The 22095-nt window shown below is 38.8% G+C and overlaps 2 protein-coding genes across 3 annotated transcripts in view; both read left to right on the plus strand.

The window, feature by feature from the left end:
* The window catches only part of TMEM108 (transmembrane protein 108), a 411871-nt gene that overhangs the window by 20372 nt on the left and 369404 nt on the right, over positions 1-22095 (plus strand). The window lies entirely within an intron of this gene.
* On the plus strand, positions 4439-4934 carry LOC122676170 (60S ribosomal protein L31-like). Its single transcript, XM_043875512.1, has one exon. The coding sequence runs from the start codon at positions 4529-4531 to the stop codon at positions 4901-4903; it is 375 nt and encodes a 124-aa protein (XP_043731447.1). The 5' UTR covers positions 4439-4528; the 3' UTR covers positions 4904-4934.

Consider the following 22095-nt stretch of genomic DNA (forward strand, 5'->3'; position numbering starts at 1 on the left):
GCCACTTTGTGCCTTGTGTTAGGTTGAGTCTCCTACTCTTTCTTCAGTTTTAAATAAACGTCTCAATTTCCTGCCTGTGAGCTAATGAGAACTTTCTCCTACTGGAAGCTCTCCCCTGTTCCCTCAGAATTTAGGAAGAAGAGCAGATGGGATTAGATCTTGCCTTGGGAGGATGATAGCCCCACTGTGGGTTTGTTCCTGAGGAAGGAAAAAGAACTCGCATCTTAAAGTACTTCCGGGCACATCCTGCTCGCGCCCTCAGAATCACAACTCTGAGGTGTGCTCTCTGCCACAGCCTGTCTGCCTGGGTTTCCCGCTTTGCAGCTGGGCAGACCACTAAGTGTTGGGGCTCATCCCTTGTGTCCACCACCTTTCTTCCCAGGGTGGAAAAGACGGGAGAGGGGTAATCCTCAGGGGCGAGAGGCCCAACAAGAAGAGACCAAGAAGTACCAAGGGCAACATCCTGATTCCCAGTCCCACTCCAGGCCTTCCTGTTCATCTAGCTTTGCTTCTTTGGGCATTACAATTTGAGGCCACATTTTGGAACTAGGAGACTTTGTTACTAATGGGAATTGTTTTCCTCATTTACTTATTTGTCTCTGGAGTTAGACAATGAGGTCTCCTCAAGCGTGGACCCTGCCAGGAACTTCTTGTGCATTCTTTGCATGACCTACCCTACAGGAGGCACATGGGTAGGCTTTCAAAATAGGGAGATTTCATGGCCTTAATAGTTTGTAGCCTATCTTATTCATTCCCGTATGTGTGTGTGTGTGTGTGTGTGTGTGTGTGTGTGTGTTAGTTGCTCAGCTGAGTCTGACTCTTTGTGACCCCATGGACTATATGCCACCAGCCTCTTCTATCCAAAAAATTCTCTGAGCAAAAATACTGGAGTGGGTAGTCATTCCCTTCTCCAGGGGATCTTTATGACCCAGGAATTGAGTCTGGGTTTTCTGCAATGCAGGCAGATTTTTTACTGTCTGAGCCACCAGGGGAGCTTCATTACCATTTTAATGTATTTTTTCAATGTCCACTTGCTTGTTTCTCTCTGGAATAGCATTTATTTTTCCAGGTGGGTGAAAGTCTGAATGCCTCCAAAGCTATCTGCAGTAGGATTGATTTGGTCATATCAGACTTCATCTGTTGTTGAGCTGAATTTTACTTCTCTCTTGTAACCCTGTGTCAGGAACATGAGCCTCACTTTTTACTTTAGAGGCTTCCTTAACTACCAGAAGATGGAAAGGCTGGAGTTCTTTTCCATCAGGTCTCACTTAAATTGTCTGTGTGGTTACAGAGGAGTCAGTTCACTTCTGTGTGGTGTACTTTAATAATTAAGAGTCCATCCAGCTCCTCTTAGTCATATCACTTACTCTGTTATTTTTGTTTTCATTTAAGTTGTCCTATTGCTTTGTCCTAGTTGTTAAATGTAGTCTTTTTTCCTTAGCCAAACCCATTTCTTTGAAGGGCAGGGACAAGACCTATTTCTCATGCATCCTTGGCTATCCTTTTTCTCCCTATAGACCAAGCGTAAGACTCTATTCAAATTAGATGATCCATAAGTGTTTTAACCTAATTAAACCCAAGCATTTATAGAATTCAATAGGAAGAAATGCCTTTAATACATTAAGATCTAAGCACATCTTAGAGGTCTTCTGGTCCACCTCTTTCTTGGATCAGTTTATTGATTGAGTTATTTCTTATTTCATCCTTCCTTTCTTCCCTCTATTTTGTGCCAGGCACTGCGTAAGGAGCAGGAGATCTGAGGTGAATATAGAGGTGGAGCTTACCGTCAAGTGGAGAGGATAGGCAATGAACAGCTGATTAAATCTGAAAGCTCTAAGTACTGGGAACTCCAGAAGCCCACCACTGGGAGCTGCCTTAGGGTCCAGGGAGGCTTTTGTGAGAATGTAAGGTTTAAACTGGGGATCCATCAACACAGAGAAAGGAAGTGACTTGCCCAAAGCCGGTCGGTAGCTCCTGTGTAGCAGAGGTCAGCCTGTAACCCAGGTTTCTACCCAGATTTCTTAGCAGAGGTTTGCCTGTAACCCACGTTTATTCCTCTGAATTTTGTGACAATTCTGTGAAAACCCTCATTGTTAAAGTACTTTGATCTTCTGAATTTCATTGAGTACATTCATTGAGTACATACCATTTAGCTATTATATGAATAGATTACATTTTGATGAGAAAGCCTTATGTATATTTTCCTTCCTTGCCACATGTGAAGCAATATACAATGTTTTAGTATCTTCTTTTCTTCTGGAGTACTTACTGGCTCGCCTTCTATTACGTTCTCTTGATCCTGTGATAACTTATCTCCTTCATAACTTTTAAGTTTTATTTAATTTCCCCTAACTTATTAGGAGATTTTAAATTTTATTCTACAGGGTATTAAAAATTAAGGACTCAGGAATTATAGAAATTGAGAATGGCTAAAAGATAAGTGATAATAAGAATTTAATAAAAATTTCAAAATAAACTTCAGGGGCTCTCTGAGATGATCCCAAGAAGTTGGAAAGGGATCTTTTTACCAGTTTTTCTTAACTCTTCAAAGCTCATTACATATGTGAGCTTGGCCAGAGATGGCAACTGGCAAATCCTAAAGAGAACTCTTCACATATTTACTCACAAGTGTTTTTGTGTAAGATGCATGGGAAGAAGACCAAGGCACTGGGAATGAAGTCCTTGAGAAGAAAGATATTAGAAAGGGGCCCACTTAACCTATAGATATAGTGAGTACTTTGAAAATTTATCATCCCATGGTAGTTTGCAGATAAATGCATAAAATATGATTTCCACAAGATCGCATATCAGGTTAATGAAGGCTTGAAATGTGTGACATTATCTGCAAAATGTTTACATTTAAAGACTTTTTTTCTGGGTGGTTCTGGTTTCATCAGAAATCTCAAACAGGGTTCTCATCACAAAATGGTTAAGAATAATGGTGCTAGCAGAAAATACTGATTTTAAAAAGTTTGGAGTGATAGAATCTTTCTATATGTGTCATGAATATCAGAAATTGTTTAAAAAATTATTCATTCATAGTATAATAAAACTTATACATGACAAAAATCACTATAAACAAGATTTACAGATGTGACTAACTGAAATATTTAGAGCATGTTTATTATTAATGTCTCTAACATGCAAATAGAAATACATTTGCAGTGTGTTTCAACAGCTTAATGGTGTTGGCAAGAGTGAGGACCTCTGGAGGACTTGGGTCTGTGTTGTTATAACTTGTTAGTTGGTTGGGTCTCTGTTGTTACAACCTTTGTTTCATAGCATAGATGCATTCACAGGAATACCCATTGCAGGTTTGTATTTGATAAGAAAAACTAGAAATAACCTAAGTATCCATTAGTAGGAGTCTTGTCACTAAATAATGATACATGTCTACCATGGAATACTATATAGCCATTAAAAGTGACCCAATTCTGAACAGAAAGTCCAGAAATGAAGCCACATGTGTATGGTCACTTAATCTTTGACAAAAGAGGCAAGGATGTATAATGGGAAAGGACAGCCTCTTCAAAAAACAATGTCAAGAAAACTGAACAGCTTTTTTGACATGCTCAAGAGTCAAACTGGACTTTTTACTCATGCTATGTGCAAAAATAAATTCAAATGAATTAAAGACTGAAATATAAGACCTGAAGCCAAAAAAACGCTAGAAGAAAACATAGGCAGTATTACCAGTATGTCTTTTGATCTGCCTCCTCAGGCAAGAGAAACAAAAGCCACAGTAAACAAATTGGACTAGATCAAACTCATGGCTTCCCTGGTGGCTTAGGCGGTAAAGAATCTGCCTGCAATGCAGGAGACCCAGATTCGATCCTTGAGTTGGGAAAATCCCCTGGAGAAGGGAATGGCAATCCACTCCGATATTCTTGCCTAGAGAATTCCATGAACAGAGGAGCCTGGCAGGCTACAGTCCATGGCATTGCAAAGAGTCAAACATGACTGAGTGACTCACACAACACAACAACAAAACTCAAAAGCTTTCCTCTGTGAAGGAAACTATTAACAAAATGAAAAGACAGACTACTGAATGGGAGAAGATGTTTGTAAGTAATATATCCTATAAGGGGATTAATATCCAAAATATACAGCGAATTTATACAACTCAACATAAAAAATAAAACAAAAAGCTTTCTTAAAAAATGGACAGATCTGATTGGAGACTTTTCTAAAAAAGCCATATAGATGGCCAACAGAAATATGAAAAGATGCTCAACATCACTAATCATCAGGGAAATGAAAAATGGAAATCACAAAACCTCACACTGATGACAGTCAGAATGACTGTCATCAAAAAGGCAGCAAGGAACAAGTATTGGCCAGGATGTGGAGAAAGGGGAACCCTTGTACACTGTTGGTAAGACTATAAATTGGTGCAGTCACTATGAAAAATAGTATGAAGGTTTCTTTAAAATCTATACTTATCATATGATCCAGAAATTCTACTCATGGGTATATATCCAAAGGAAACGAAAACATTAATTCAAAATTCCAACCACGGCCCTGCAGGATGGCTCCCAGAAAGAAGGGCGGCGAGAAGAAGGGCCGGTCCGCCATCACCGAGGTGGTGACAAGAGAATACACCATCAGCGTTCACAAGCGCATCCATGGAGTGAGTTTCAAGAAGCGTGCCCCTAGGGCACTCAAAGAAATCCGGAAGTTTGCCATGAAGGAGATGGGAACTCCAGACGTGCGCATCGACACCATGCTCAACAAAGCCGTCTGGGCCAAAGGAATTAGGAATGTCCCATACCGGATCCGTGTGTGGTTGTCCAGAAAACGTAATGAAGACAAAGACTCGCCAAACAAGCTCTACACTCTGGTTAGCTACGTGCCCGTCACCACCTTCAAAAATCTACAGACAGTCAATGTGGACAAGAACTAATTGCTGATGGTCCAATAAAGTTATTGAACTGCCAAAAAAAAAAAAGATACATGCACCCTGATGTTCATAGCAGCATTATTTATGATAGCCAAGACATGGAAGTAATTGAAATGTCCACTAATAGTTGAATGGGTAAAAAAGACACATATACATACACATAATGGAATATTATTCAGCCATAAAAATGGAATCTTGTCATTTGTGATAAGATGAATGGACCTAGAAAATGTTATGCTAAGTGAAATAGGTGAGAGAAAGACAAATACTGTGTGATTTCACTTATATTTAGAGTCTTAAAAAAAATGAACAAATCATTTGGAAACAGAGTCATAGATACAGAGAATAAACTTTATGGTCCCCAATGGGAGGAAGGTGGCAGGGTAAGTGAAATAGGTGAGGGAGATTAATAGGTCCAAACTTCCAACTATAAAATGAGTCATGGGGATGAAATGTACAGCATGGGGAATATTGTCAATAAAATTGTAATCACTTTGTATGGTGACAGAGGGTAACTAGTCTCATTGTGGAGATAATTTTGTAATGTATAAAAATATCAAATCACTATGTTCTAACATAACTAATGTAGTATAGTATGTAAATTACACTTCAATTAAAAAATACTTTATTTTTATGGGAAGCTATCTGGCAAATTAGTAAATTAAATTTAGGTTAAAATAATTATGATCACAGGAAAACTTAAGTAATGTGAGTCCATTTATATAAAATTGTTTTTATATATGTACTTGAGCAGAAAGGGCTTCCCCTTTCTGGCTCAGTGGGTAAAGAATCTGCGTGTGGTGCAGGAGATACAGGAGACACAAGTTTGATCCCTGGGTCAGGAAGATACCTGGAGGGGAAAATAACGACCCACTTCAGCATTCTTGCCTAAAAAATCCTACTGACAGAAGAGCCTGATGGGCTACAGTCCCAAGGGTTGCAAAGACACAACTGAGCGACTAAGCACTTGGGCAGAAGGACTATTGAATAACATCTCAGTAGTGTTTTTTTCCAAGTGATTTTATTTTGTAATTTTTCTGTGTAATTTATATGCTTGTACAATGAGCATGCCTCATTAAAATTCCTAACAATATTTAAAACCTGCTTGATCCTAATGATCAAGTGTTTGTAGCACCATCTCAACAAGATAGCATGTTGGTGGGTGGAAAGGACTGGGCGTTGTTTTTATAGAACATCTATTAAGTTCAACTTTATATATACCCAGGCATTAAGTGATAAGGATACAAATGAGTGTCTTTGTGCCTAGGAACTTAAAGTCTAGAATAATTCTAAAATGACATGTTATTCAGTAGGTATGCAGTTCATTGGCCTGGAATATATAAGTATCTGCATAGGAGAGCTTTTACGATGGATGGCATGTGTATTCAAATTTGTCATTTTACCTTGAATGTTTACCCACATGTGAAAGGAAAATCAGTGAGTGCTTCACTTTGAAAGAGATATTTGACACAATTTTATGGACCTCCAGAATCATTTAAGTGAATGTTGCTACTAGTTTTGACACTTAACTTTTAAAAGGAACTAGCAATTTCTTTCATTGGCTTCTTTAGGTATCGTAACCACCCACAATTTAAATCATGGACCCTGAGTCTTCTTCATGGCAGTGCTGGAAAATCAGGATGTGTATTCTAGGTGAAAAGGTCATTTATTCACTTTGCAAGTAAAATGAGTGCTTAGTCATTCCTTCATCCAGTTTTTATTTCTCTGAGGAGGATGGTTTCCTCTAGCATCATCATATTATTTTTCCATATTGGAAAATTACAGCCTCTTGAGTGAAGGCAGAAATAATAGCCATGAACCTTTTTTAGAGTGTTTGGTGACTTTATTAATTCTCCATTAACATCTCATTATTTAAAACTTTTAATTTTCTGTGGGCTTAGAAAGTAAAAACATTTATCTGCTGCTAATGGACATTCTTTGGGGCCAAAAGCTAGGAGATTTTCAGAGAATCTGTTTTAAGGGAAGTTGGTCAATGTCCTCTGCCATCCAATCTCCTCTTTTACTTTTATGGGAATTTGTGTTGTGGGAAATCTTTGTGAGCATTTTCTAACTCAGGATGTGTATATTGCCTGAGAAACTTGAAACAAGTCTCATGTGAAACTTACTTTCACAGAATTAAATTTGTTTCATTCTAAACTCTGATGACATTAATGTCAGTTCAGTTCTGCAAAGATATATCAAGCCCTTATGGATTCAGGGAGAAGAAAGATGAGAGAACACTTTTGAGGACTTTAGCCAGTCCCTTGAGGCATGCTGAGGGCTCACTGGAGATCTTAGATTTAGAGTAATAGCATTTAGCAGAATTCTGTGACTTTCTTCTCTGGGCCTGTGTGTGAAGGAGTGGAGAAAGGAAGTCAGCCATGGTGTGGCCTTACCAAGTGAGCAGGTCCCTGTGAGAGCGGGAGGAGGGAATGGTTCTGACAATTGAACATGGAATTTACACTGGTGAAAGAGGTGAGGCCAGACAAGAGGAGGCTGACAGAAAGTGAGAGGTGGGAGGATCAGTGGTTATCAGGTCTCATTGAGGTTGCTAGAGTTGGGGTACCAGAAGTGGGAAACTGACAGGATGGTGGTGGTTGGAGACGAATGTGGAGGAATTTCAGCTAGGAACTGGTATGTGTTCTTGGAGTTAGGGTGGAGAACAGGGACTGAGAAGTGGGGGGGTAAGAAAGCTCATCTGTGTGGACACTGAATTCACCTAGAATCGTGGCCACCGTAATGATGGAGTGTGACAGGGTGCCAGGAAACCATTTCTTCCTCGGCTTTGGGGGAGTGGATGGTACAGTCTGATTTTGTATGATTCAGAACTTCAGAGTTTTTATGGAAGAGGAGAGGAAGGACAGTAGGCCAGATGTGGTAGAGAGAAGCAGTCAGACCTCCACCCTACCTCTAGGCCCTATGGTTTGAGAATGTGGGAGAAAATAGACACCACTTGAGAGGGCTGGAGTGGGGGAGTAGTGTCCTCAGGGAACAGCCAGGTAGAAAGACAGAGGGAGCTTTCAGACAGGAAGGGAGTCTTCCTGATGGCTGCCTGTGAGTTCCAGAGAGCACAGGAAAAGGGCATCAGACCCTGAGAAGGAGGGGAGATAGAAGGTCAAGAAAAAAGTATGAAAGAGGCTGTTTGGGTGTAAAAATTGGAGGAATGAGAGGTGATCTGGGCATCTCATTGTGTCTGTTGTCAACAGGAGTAAAAGGTGTAATGAAATGAGTCCTGATAGTCCCAAGGCTTTAAGTATAAGGAGTGGGTTGGGAGGCAGGTAGTGTGGATATTGGGGCATCCGGGGTTCTGGGTCTCCAGACAGATTCCTGCTTGAGGGGTCTTACACCAAACACAGAGGGCTCCCGTTTAACCCCGGCTAGAGGAGTGCGTGCGTGCATGCTAAGTCACTTCATTTGTGTCTGACTCTTTGTGACCCCATGGACTGTAGTCCTCCAGGTCCTCTGTCCATGGGATTCTCCAGGCAAGACTATCAGTGTGGGTTGCCATGCTCTCTTCCAGGAGATCCTCCTCACCCAGGGATCAAACCCATGTCTCTTAGGTCTCCTGCATTCACAGGCGGATTCTTTACCACTAGACTAGAGGAGGGACTATCTTAATTCTGAGCACTCAGCTCATCCTTATCCCTGCCTCGGGAAGGGTAAAGAGCTGCAGAGGAACATGAAGGCTGTTCTGCTTTATTCAGCTTTGTGAATCACTTATTTCACACATAACATCCCTTTGGCTATGACACATTTCTTCTAATCACTTTGTGCCTGATAAAGAGCCCTCATTCTTTTCTTTTTTCTTTCCTTTCCACTTACACATTTGCACTGCTTATGTCTGGACAGATGAGGCTGTAGTGGGTGCTAGTCTGAGGGCAAAGCATTGAGATGTGCCTATAGGACTCTGCTCAGTTAGATACTGTCTGCAAGAAGGCATTTGGCTTAAAACCAGGGATCACTTTTGCTAAACTCAAGGGCATCAGTTCTGTCTTCTGGGCAATCCAAAAATATTCCATAGTACAAGCCAAAAGAAACTAAACAACTAAATGTATGAACTGATCTTTAAGTAATCTATTTTGGGGAAGTTAATTTGTGTTTAACTCTTTGTAAGCACTGGATTTAAAATTCAAAATGAACTCCATGATAAGTCCTGACTGTCTACCTGTGGACATATGGTAGTGTCTTAATTCTCACAGGAAGAGATCCAAGAGAGATTTATCAAAAGGGCCTAATTTTAATTCTAACTCCTCTTTCTAGAATCCTGCTACCTTTACAAGGATATCACACAGAAATGACATTTCATGAAACATTTGAGTTGTTTTAACGTTTCTTCTAAAGGTCTACTTTGTATGTAAGGGGACTTCTCATAAATTAATCATAGATTTCAAAACAAAGTGAGGGAACAAACATGAATATAAAGTTTGATTAGAGAAGGAAACTAATTTTTCATGTGGAAAATTACAGCATATGGTAGAGGTTTCAAAGATGACTGAAGCAGGGGAAGATGGCACTAATGAAATCATGATTTTAAAGGTACCCCTTCCCTCCTTACAAAGAAATCTCTCCTACAGATCCATGAGATGATATGTAAACAGTAAACACAACCCAAGCTGATTTTCTGGCATTTTTTTCAACTTTGCATTGACACTTCCTTACATCTGCAATAGTCTTGATCATGCAATAGTCTTGATCATAGTTCAGTCCCTGCAAGATTCTGGAAGTCCTGAGTTAGCAAAGTTAAATCAGATCCCTGCCAGGCAGTAAACATTTAGAAAGCAGGACAAGACCTTTTATGTCTCACACACTGACTTTGGGAAAATGATCTCACCCTTTGGGGCGTGCTAGATGCTAAAGCCACAATGATGTGATATTTAAATGAATGTAAATGTGTTCAGTGTATATCTGTTGAATAAACTAAACTATGGTCTGTGTATTATTTGGTATTGTATATTCTTTTCTAATTCTCTGTTTGCTAGCAATCCAAATCCAAATGTGTAAGGAAATGTACAGATATACACATGTACAGGTACACACACAGAGGCATGTTCCCACACAGGATATACCTGCATATACAAAGAGATACTCTGACTCTTTTTTTAATTAATTAATTTATTTTAATTGGAGGCTAATTACTTTACAGTACTTTACAGTATTGTGGTGATTTTTGCCATACATTGACATAAATCAGCCATGGAGACACCCTGACTCTTAGCTAACAGAATTTTCAATTAGCCAGAATGTTGCCTTTTCCAACTAGGTATGTACATTAAGTTTACTGTAAATGTAGTTGCATTTTGCCAGTTTTAAATATTTTTCCTCATAGAGAAAACAACCATTTTAGGAAACTGTGTCTTAGGAAATAAAAATAAGCTCAGGGAGAGAAATGTGTAATTTTGTCATCTCTTGGTGGCTTAGGCCTAATCTCTCCACCTATGGCCTAGTTTTGACATTTTTTTAAGCTCTAGTTTATACAGATGAAATCTATTTATTAAAACATGGTCTGTAAACAAACCATTCTTTATGAAAAAGTGAAAGGGCCTCAACACAGGGTCATATTCCTTAATTGAGAGCTTCTATGATGAGAGGGAAGATCAAGGTTGGTGGGATAGGAGGATGTGGAATTCACTTCCCCCGACAAACACATAAAAAATACATCTACATATGGAACAGTTCTTACTGAAAACCAGCTGGATCCTGGAAGAAAGATGCCTGTACAAACAAGGCTGTAAGAAAGATCCACATGGAATTGGGTAAGACAGGAAGAGAAATGTGCCCCAGGGAGGGGACTCTGAGGAAAAGGAAGATTTTAAGGGCAGAGGTACTCCTTGGGGAGTAAATGCTTTGAGCTACATATTGGACGCCCCAGTCCTGTGGTCCGACACAGGGAAGACAAGCTCTCTTCACTCGTTGGAGGACCAGTGAAACTAACAGGAGGGCTGTTGGAAGCCTGGCCTCCACTCCTGAGGAGTGCACCCTCACTTGCTTGCTCCCAAGGCAGGGCAAGGATGGCAGATTGAAACTGTGCAAGTGGCTGTGAGTTTCCTGTGACCGTCTGGGTACATGCCCCAGCCTGAGCAGAAAAAGTGCTCCAGCTCCACATATTATATCATGTCACAGCTCCACAGTGGAGTGATGGTTATTATGGCCAAGGAAAGAGCTTGACTGTTAGTCCCAGAGGTGGCCCAGACCCCCAAGTGATGTCTCAGCAGGTCAGGGACAGCCATCACTGGCATTTGCACAGGCAGTGTGTTAGTAGAGCCCAAACTCTATGGCTGGACCTCCACAGCCTGCACCCCATCACATGCCAAGAACTGTCACATGCTGAGAGCCTGCCTGGGTCCTTCTTGTCCCAGACTGCTCCCCTCTGGGGCAAGGGTGCCGTTGCTCGGGTGTGGGAGAGCTCACACTTAAAGCTAACAGAAACAGCTCAAATCCGAGCCTCAGGGCTTCTACTCCAGCAACTTGGGACCCAACCCTGCCCCTTGATAGGGCAGTGATGACCGCTGAGCAGAGGGGAAGCCCTGGCTCACACCCAGTTCAAGCCCTTGCCCCTCCTTCTCCAGCATTACCTCCTACCTAGGTGAGAGCTGCTCACACATTCTGAGGAAGGATGTGACTCCTGTTCACATCAGATCCAGCTCTCCCACCAAAGCATGTGCCCACAAGAGAGCACATGTTCCTAGAAGGACACCCCTTCAAGACCTCAATAGGTAGCTGTTTCACCTAATTTCACAGAGACAGAGGAAGTTAAGCAAAATGATAAGACAGAGGAATTGATCTCATTTAAAAGTAAGAGAAAACTCTTAAACAACAAGAGAGAAACCCACAATGAAACAGACATAAACAACTTACCAGATAGAGAATTCAAAGCATTAGTAATAAGAATGCCAACTGAGTTAGGGGAAAAAGTTGATGAACATGGTGAGAATTTTAACAAGGAACTAGAAAGTATAAAAAAAGAACCAGTCAGAACTGAAGAATACAAAAACTGAAATTATGAAAACACGAGAAGGATGGCCGAGAAATAAGACAGGGAGATCACATCTCTCCCCACAAATACATCAAGAATTCATGTGCATATGGAACAACTCCTACAGTACAGCTTCTGAATACCAGCAGAAGACCCTAGACTTCCAAAAAGGCAAGCCAGTCTCCTTAGAATGAGGGAGGGCAAAAGATAAAGAGATACAGGATTTCAGGGCACCTGTGAGCTGAGGAGGGAGTCATAAAGGAGGAAGAGTTTCTGCACACTCAGAAACCCACTCATGGGCAGAATCAGGGGTGAGCCTCAGAACTTCAGAGGGAAATGTAGCATCAGGTGCTCAAAAGGGAAAACGGAGAGAATTCACAACAGAAATTGTTGCTAACCAGAACTTCCCAGCCGGGAAACAGGTTGCACGCCTGCATCTGCAGCCTGAATTTGCTGAGGCTCAGGCTCAGGGATCAGGCCCCAGGGAGGGCACTGGGGTTGGCTGCACATGAGGGCTAGCACAGTGCAGCTAAGGGAGCCCAGGAAGAAGACCGGGTGTCCTTGCTGGGACACTCTAACCTCGCACATCCTCAGACAGCATCTGTGTGCCTGGTGGCGGCTGCCAGAACTGGCAAAATTAGTAGGAGCACCAGCAGCAGAATTAGACATGACTGCAGTCTATGATCCCAAAGGGGGAAACATAAGCCACAGCCAAAGCCAGGAAGAGTGCCTGAGGCAGTGGACAAAACGCTGTGATGGCCCTGACCCAGGGGTGGCAGCAGCTCTCAGGCTGTGAGCAGGCACAGGTTACTGCCCACACCTTGCTGGGGCCCCAGGCAGCTTGGCTCTTCCTAGGGACCCAAGGCCCTAGTCCAATTTCTCTGGGAGAGTGCAACCCGCCTCAGACTGTAACAGCATTTGGCAGGTCTCTATTGTAGCAGGCACTCCCTGGTACATCCCAGTTGTGTCTGCCAAACCCCTCTTCCCAGTCCCATTGAGCAAGTGAGCCCTCACACTCCTTGGCCTTCACGCCCTCTTGTCTGGGTGGGGAACAGACACGAGGGCAGCCTGCAAGCAGAGGCGGGGCCAAAACCAAAGCAGAACACTAGGGCGGTGCTGCCAAAGAAAAGGAAGGGAGTAAACCCCTGCAGCCTCAGGTGCAGTGGGTTAAATCCCTGCAGTTAGTCTGAGATTATGGACTTTGGTAGGAAGTACAGTCTGGAGTAAGGCCAAATCAGAGACAGAGCAGATCCCATACTGCCCACAACAGGCCCAGAGATCTTCCTAGAAATATTGGAGGGCTTTCTGAGTAAGCAGATTGACTGGAACACACTGTGTGGAGTGGAAAATGGAGGAATCATGAAGGCATTCTTTTCACTATCACTCTATATATAATTTTCTCTCTTTTTTCTTTTTGTTTTTAATATTCCTTCTATATTATTCCTTTAATTTTTATTTTTTATAACCTACTTTTCCTTTTTAAAAACATCTTATTTTAAATAAGTTCATTTCATTTTATTTCCCTGTATTTATAGTAGCCTTTAGTTCTATACCTCAATACACAAGTATTTGTGTATTGAGTACCTCAATACACAAGTATTTGTGTATTGAGTACCTCAATACACAAGTATTTGTGTATTGAGTACCTCAATACACAAGGCAAATGCCAACAACTATTAAAGAGGAAATTGACACACAGTAATAGTGGGGGACTTTGGCAACCCCCTCACACCAATGGACAGATCATCCAGACAGAAAATGAATAAAGAAACACAAGATCTAAATGGAACATTAGATCAGTTGGATCTAATTGATATCTACAGGGCATTTCATCCCAAAACAGTGGATTTCACTTTTTTCCCCCAAGTGCACAGGAAACATTCTCCAGGATAGATCATGTCGTGGGTCACAACCAAGCCATGGTGAATTTTGAAAAAAAGTGAAATCATTTCAAGCGTATTTTATGACCACAACACTTTGAGGTTAGCTATCAATTACAGGAAAAAAAAAGACAAACCTAATACAGAAACAGATAGAGGCTAAACAACATACTTCTGAATAACTAAGAGGTCACTAAAGAAATCAAAGAGTAGATTAAAAAAATACCTAGAAGCAAATGACAATGAAAACATGATAACTCAAAATCAATAGGATGCCCTAAAACCAGTGCTATGAGGGAAGTTTATAGCAATATGAGCCTACCTCAAGAAACAAGAAAAACATCAAATAAACAACCTAACCTTATACCTAAACAACTAGAAAAAGAAGGGAAACAAAAACCCAAAGTTAGTAGAAGGAAAGAAATCATGAAGATCAGAGTAGAAAGAATTGAAAAAGAAATGAAGGAGACAATAGCAAAGATCAGTAAAACTAAAATCTGGTTCTTTGAGAAGATAAACAAAACTGACAAACCATTAGCCAGAATCATCAAGAAAATATGGGAGAAGGCTCAAGTCAATAAAATTAGAAATGAATAAGGAGGAATTACAACAGACAATGCAGAAATAAAAGGATCATAATAGATTACTGCATGCAACTATATGCCAGTAAAATGGACAACCTCATAGAGATGGGCAAATTCTTAGAAAAGTGTAATCTTTCAGAGCCAAACCAGAAAGAAATAGAAGATATGGACAGGCCAATCACAAGCATGGGAATTGAAATTATAATAAAAAATCTTCCAACAACAAAAGCTCAGGGCCAGATGGCCTCACAGATAATTTCTAACAAAAATTTAGAGAGTATAGAGCTAGCGCCTATACTCTTCCAGCTCTTCCAGAAAATTATAGAGGAAGGAAAATTCACAAACTCATTCTTTGAAGCCACCATCACCCTGGTACCAAAACAGGACAAAGGTGCCACACACAAAAAAGATAAATACAGGACAATTTCACTGATGAATATAGATGCAGAAGTCCTCAACAAAAGTTTAGCACATAGAATCCAACAATACCTTGAAAGGAGCATGCATCATGATTAACTGAGCTTCATCCCAAGGATGCTAGGATTCTTGAGTGTATGCAAATCAAAAAATGTGATACACTATATTAACAAATTGAAAGATAGCATCCATATAGTCATATCAATAGATGCAGAGAAAGCTTTTGACAAAATTCAACACCCATTTATGATAAAAGCTCTCCAGAAAGTAGGCACATAAGGAACTTACCTCAACATAATTAAGACCATATATGATAAAAACCCCAGCAAACGTTATTCTCAACAGTGAAAAACTAAAAGCATTTCCTCTAAGATCAGGAATATGACAGGGGTACCCACTCTCACCACTGTTATTCACCATAGTTTTGAAAGTCCTAGTCACATCATTCTGAGAAGAAAAAGAAATAAAAGAAATCCATTTTGGAAAAGAAGAAGTAAAACTCACTGTTTGCAAATGGCAAGATACTATACAGAGAAAACCCTAAAGATTCCACTGGAAAATTACTAGAGCTAATCAGTGAATATAGTAAAGTTGGAGAATATAAAATTAATATATAGAAATCACTTGCATTCCTATACACTAACAATGAAAAATGAGAGAAATTAAGGATACAATCCCATTTACTATTGCAACAAAAATAATAAAATACCTGGAAATAAACCTACCTAAAGAGACAAAAGACCTGTATGAAGAAAACTATAAGATACTGCTGAAAGAAATCGAAGACAACACAGATGGAGAGATATACCATGTTTGTGAATTGGAAGAATCAATTTTGTGAAAATGACTATTTTATCCAAAGCAATCTAGAGATTCAGTGTAATCTCTGTTAAACTACCAGTGGTATTTTTCACATAACTAAATCAAAAAATTTCACAGTTCGTGTACTAAAGACCCTGAATAGCCAAAGCAACCTTGAGAAAGAAAATAGGAGCTGAAAAAATCAACCTTCCTGACTTCAGACTATCCTACAAAGCTACAGTCATCAAGACAGCATGGTGTTGTCAAATATGGTATTGACAAAAATACAGACCAATGGAGCAAGATAGAAAGACCACAGATAAAACCATGCACCTATGAACACCTTATCTTTGACAAAGGAGGCAAGAATATACAATGGAGGAAAGAGAGCCTCTTCAACAAGTGGTGCTGGGAAAACTGGACAGCTACATGTAAAAGAATGAAATTAGAATACCTCCTAACGCCATACACAAAGATAAATTAAAAATGGATCTAAAGCTTAATGTTTATGGGGTCACAAAGAGTTGAACACAGCTGAGTGACTGAACTGAACTGAAAGCTTAATGTAAGGCCAGAAATTATAAAGCTCCTAGAGTAAAACAGGCAGTACATTCCTTGACATAAATTACAGCAAGATCCTCTATGACCCACTTCATAGAATAATGGAAATAAAGACAAAAATAAGTAAGTGGGGTCTAATTAAACCTAAAAGCTTTTGTACAGCAAAGGAAACTATAAACAAGGTGAAAAGACAACCCTCTGAATGGGAGGAAATAATACCAAATGAAACAATTGGCAAAGGATTAACCTCCAAAATATACAAGCAGCTCATGAAGCTCAATACCAGAAAAACAAACAACCCAATAAAAAAGTGGGCAGAAGACCTAAACAGACATTTATCCAAAGAAGACATACAGACAGCTAAAAAATACATGAAAAGATTCTCAACATCACTCATTATTAGAGAAATGCAAATTAAAACTACAATGAGATATTGCTTCACACCAGTCAGAATGGCCATTATTAAAACAATCTACAAACATTAAATGCTGGTGAGGGTGTGGAGAAAAGGGAACCCACTTGCACTCTTGGTGGGAATGTAAACTGATACAGCCACTATGGAGGACAATATGGGATTCCTTCCAAAAAAAAAAAAAAAAGACAACTAGGAATAAAGCTACCATATGACCCAACAATCCAACTACTGGGCATATACCCTGAGAAAACCACAATTGAAAAAGACACAGGTACCCCAATGTTTGTTACAGCACTATTTATAATAGCTGGGACATGGACGCTACCTAGATGTTCATCAACAGATGAATGAATAAAGAAGTTCTGGTACATATATATAATGGAGTATTGGTGGTGGTGGTGGTTTAGTCACTAAGTTGCATCTGACTCTTGTGACCCCATGGACTGCCCAGGTGAAAAAAGGAACACATTTGAGTTCGTTATAATGAGGTAGATGAACCTAGAGTCTATTATACAGAGTAAAGTTAGAAAGAGAAAACCAGATATTATATACTAACACATATGTATGGAATCTAGAAGGATGGTACTTATGAAGCTATTTGCAGGGCAGCAGTGGAGGTGCAGAACTAGTAAGCAGACTTGTGGACACAGTGGGGGAAGGAAAATGAGGGACACATTGAGAGAGTAACGTTGAAACCTATAATGCCATGTGTAAAATAGACAGCCGGTAGGAATTTGCTGTATGATGCAGGGAGCTCAAACTCTGTGCTCTGTGATAACCTGGAGGCATCAGATGGGATGGGAGGTGGGAAAGGGGTTCAAGAGAAGGGACATATGTATACCTATGGCTGATTCATGTTGATTTACGGCAGAAAGTAACACAATACTGTAAAGCAATTATCCTCTAATTAAAAATAAATTTATTTTTAAAAGCACATAAGAAAGATCAAGAACAGACCAGGTAATACAGAAAAATGCATAAATAATCTAGAAGATAGAGTGATGGAAATCACCCAATCAAAATAGCAATAAGAAAAACAAATTTTAAAACATGAGCCCTGTTTAAGAGATCTCTAGGATAAATGAGACATGCCAACATTTGTGTTATAGGAGTCCCCAAAGGAAGAGAGGGAAAGATGGGGATTAAAAATGTATTTGATGAAACTATGGCTGAAAAATTCCCAAACCTGAAGAAAGAATCAGGTATACAGGTACAGAAAGCACAGAGGATACCAAAAAAGATGAATACAAACAGATGCACACCAAAATGTGTCAAAATGGCAAAAGCTGAGGAGGGAATTCTAAAAGCAGCAAATGAAAATGCCATATAAAAGACTGTAAGGCTATCAGCTGATTTTTTTTTTTTTTTTAATTTTGGGGCCAGAAGGGCATGGCATGATATATTCAAAGTACTGAAAGAGAAAAAACCTGCAACCTGGGATACTCTTATTTATCAAGATTATTTAAGGAGAGAGAAAAAATTTCTCAGACAAGCAAAAATGAAAAAAAAAAAGCTCAATAATAAACCTACCCTAACAGAAGTGTTAAAGGGTGTTCTCTAAGTGGAAAAGGCTGTATCAAGAAGTAAGGATCTATAGCAAAAGAAAAATATCCTACTAGTAAAGGCAAATATATAGTAAAGACTGAGGATCAACCACTTCAATAATCTAGCACAAAGGTTAAATGGCAAAAAAAAAAAAAAAAAAAAAAATGGAAGCAACTCTAATAAATAGTGAATAGGTATTTACACATGAAGATGTGAAATATGATATCAAAAAATAGTGAATAGATATTTACACAGGAAGATGTGAAGTATGGTGAACAAAGTGTTGGGGAAGAGAGTAAAAATTTTCTTGGGATATATAAATGACTGCCAATTTAGAACAAGTAGATAAAAGTTTAGGTCGGCGTATATGAACCCCAGTGGTAACCACACATCAAAAAACCACAGTAGATACACATAAACTGGAGAGAAGGGAAAATAAAGATACCACTAATGAAGATCATCAAACTACAAGGGAAGAAATTGAAAGAAGAAGAAAACACAGAAGAACTGGAAAACACTTAATAAATTGGCAATAAGTACATGCCTATCGCTAACTACTTTAAATGTCAGTGGACCAAATGTACAATTAAAAAACATAGGGTGGCTGATCAAATTAAAAGAGAAAAACAGGACTCATCTATATGCTGCTTATGAGAGACTCACTTCAGAGCTAAGACACACACAGAGTGAAAGTGAGGGATGGAAAAAGACTTCCATCCCTCATGCCACAAAGGATGAAAAGTTCCATCTATTTCATGCAACAAGGACGTGACAGGAAAGTGGAGATAGCTATGCTCATATGAGATTAAAACTTACTTAAAAACAAAGGCCAAAAGAAAAGACAAAGAAGGGCATTATATGATGATAAAGGGATCCATACAAGAAGAGGATATTACACTCATTAACATATATGAACCAATATGACCCACATCTAAATATATAAAGCAATTATTAACAAACATAAATGGAGAAATTGACAATAATACAAGGAGACTTTGACACCCCACTGACATCAATGGATAGATTATCCATACAGAAGTCAACAAGGCAGCAGAGGTTCTAAATGACACAGTGTATCTGTTGAACTTAATAGATATCTACCAAACATTGCAACCCAAAAAAGCAGAATACACAGTCTTCTCAAGTGCACATGGAATGATCTGCAGGATAGACCACTTGCTAGACCACAAAACAAGTCTCAGTAAATTTAATACTAAAGAAATTATATTAAGAAATGTTTTCTAATGACAACAGCTTGAAACTAGAGGTCAATTAAAGAAAAATGAGAAAAGCACAACCATTGTGGAGACTAAATAACATGCTACTAGAAAACCAATAGATTGATGAAGATATCAAGGGGACAATCAGAAAATACCTCAAGACAAATTAAAATGGAATACAAATTAAAATGGAATACATTTCCAAATCTATAGGATGCAGCAAAAACAGGTCTAAGGGAAAACTTTATGGCAATGAAGGTCTACCTCAGGAAACAAGAAAGATCTCAAATAAGCAACCTAACCTACTGTCTAAAAAAAAAGGAAAAGGAAAAGAAGAACAACAAAGCCCAAAGAGAAATAAATAAAATATAGACCAAAAGGCAAACAAATGAAAGCAATAGAAAAGAAAAATAGAAACCAAGATCTGCTTTTTTTTAAAGGTAAAATTGATAAGACTTTAGCCAGGATCATCACAAATAAAAAAGAGAGGACTCAAGAGTGAAAGAAGGGAATAACACTGCAATACTAAGAGCAATTATATGCTAGCAAATTGGACAACCTAGAAGAACAGGGCAGATTTCTAGAAACCTACTACCCAGCAAAACTGAATCAGGATATAGACAATATGTACAGACCTATTTCTGTATTGAAATTGAATCAGTAGTCAAAAACGTCCCAAAAAACAAACTTTCAGGACTGGATGGCATCTCAGGGAAATTTTACCAAATATATGAAGAAGAGTTAGTACCTGTCTTTCCACAAACTATTGCAAAAAATCAAAGATGACAGAACAATCCAAAATTCATTCTACTTCACCATTACCTTGATACCAAAACCAGAAAAAGACACTATGAAAAATTACAGGCTAATGTCTCTATGAATACAGATGCAAAAATGCTCAACAAAATATTAGTGAACTAAATCCAAAAATATGTAAAAGGATCAAGTGGCATTTATTCCAGGGATACAAGAATGGTTCAATATTCAAAAATTGATCAATGTGACCACTTTTACAAAAGGAAAGATAAAAATCACATGATCATCTCAATAGATGCATAAAAAAACATTGACAAAATCCAACATCACATTCTGTGATATATTTGGTTACTCCTCGATCTTATTTCTAACAAATTGTGTTATTCATCACTCAGCCAGTTTTTTAAATGAGAGGGTTTGTGTGTGTGTGTGTGTGTGTGTGTGTGTCCACATGGCATGTATGTGGTTGTAAGTATTTGTTTGTACCATTCTAAGGATAAAAATAAATTTTAAAATGAAAATTGCAGTACCAGCATGTCACTATTTCTACATAATTTAGCCACTTTCGAGGCTTAAAGTGAGTAGGATCCCATAAATGAATTTTTCAGTGTAATTAGAGTGTTAATAATGCTTGGCAATTTTGGGTCTGTGAATAAGGAAATGTACTCTTCTGGAGGTTCTTCTGTATATCAGTTAAGTATATCTGTATATCAGTTAAATGTAAAAATCCTAAACCACCATAGTAGCTATGAAAAGCTACTCATATTTATTTCATTAATGTGGTTTCTGTGAGTTTTTGCTGTGATTATAATTCTTCACATGTACTTATACTCCAATTACCTTACTGTGCTCACAGCCCAGGAATGACATTCCTCATTGAATTTTCATTGAGTTACTTAACACTCATATTTTATGTGAAGTAAGGATTTTCCTGAACTTGTATTTTAATTGGTATTATATTGTCATAACCACCAACTTTATTCCTATTTCCATGTAGAACAAGACCCTTTAATGTTCTGTTGGCCCAATTGCAGGATGATCCCTTCAATTTGCTCTATATTATCATATTATTTCAATGAACATCTCATTTCATACCATATCTTGCTGTATAAAGGATTTAGAATGTTGCCAAAAGATGCATTAAAATATAACAAGTTAAAATTAAAGACTGAATGTGAAATAAGGGGAAAAAAGGTAAGGAAATAAAAAGTAGAACCTTGAATGAAGCTAAGGAAATTGCGGTTTTAGGCACTGTTATTCTTGCTTTTCAAGGGACAGATACATGGCCTTGGGCTTTGTAGCACCCATTTTGCAGGAGTCTGTGCTCCGTTACACAGTGTCCTTAATATAAGAACAAACCATCTACTTCTCTTCTGTACTTTGGTCAGTGTTTATTAATTGTTTGAAAAGAGTCAGTTGACCATACATAGAAGAGTAGTTATAATGTTATGAAGAGTACCTCCTGTGTACCTTGTGCATAGTCAAAAAATAGAACGTTACCATTTCCTTTGAAGCCCCCAATATGCTCTTTTCCAACTGCATTCTTCTCCTTTCCCCTTATTAGAAGTAATCAGTATCTTAAACTTCGCAGTTATTCCTTAAGGTTTTAAAGTTTTACATTATTTACATACAACGTAAAAAATAATGAAAGCATCATGTGCATGTTTTTTTGTGACCTTGCTTCTTGTCCCCAGCATTGTTTGAGATTCCTCTATGTTGAAGTTTGTACCATAGTTCCTTTGTTTTCCCTTATGTGAGCATGCACTCTTTATTCCCTTATGTTATCAATGTTCCAATTTGTGTCTCCAGGTTCATGTCCTCCTTATGTATGTCTTACATAAGTACTGACATGTGAGACTTTCTCTAGGCTCTATAATTGTCAAACCGTTGTGTCACATGTGCATATTCAGCTTTGCTAGACAATGTGAAATTATTTTTCAAAATTGTTATACTATTTTATAATACAGCTACTGTAATTGGAACTCTTGGGCTTCATATCCTGATAATACTTGGTCTGACTCTTTAATATTTGCCCATCTATGG

Source organism: Cervus elaphus, chromosome 19 (assembly GCF_910594005.1).
Source record: "Cervus elaphus chromosome 19, mCerEla1.1, whole genome shotgun sequence".
Lineage (NCBI taxonomy): Eukaryota > Metazoa > Chordata > Mammalia > Artiodactyla > Cervidae > Cervus > Cervus elaphus.

Coding starts and splice junctions, on each gene's coding strand:
- LOC122676170 (XM_043875512.1), top strand. CDS start 4,529: ATGGCTCCCAGAAAGAAGGGCGGCGAGAAGAAGGGCCGGTCCGCCATC.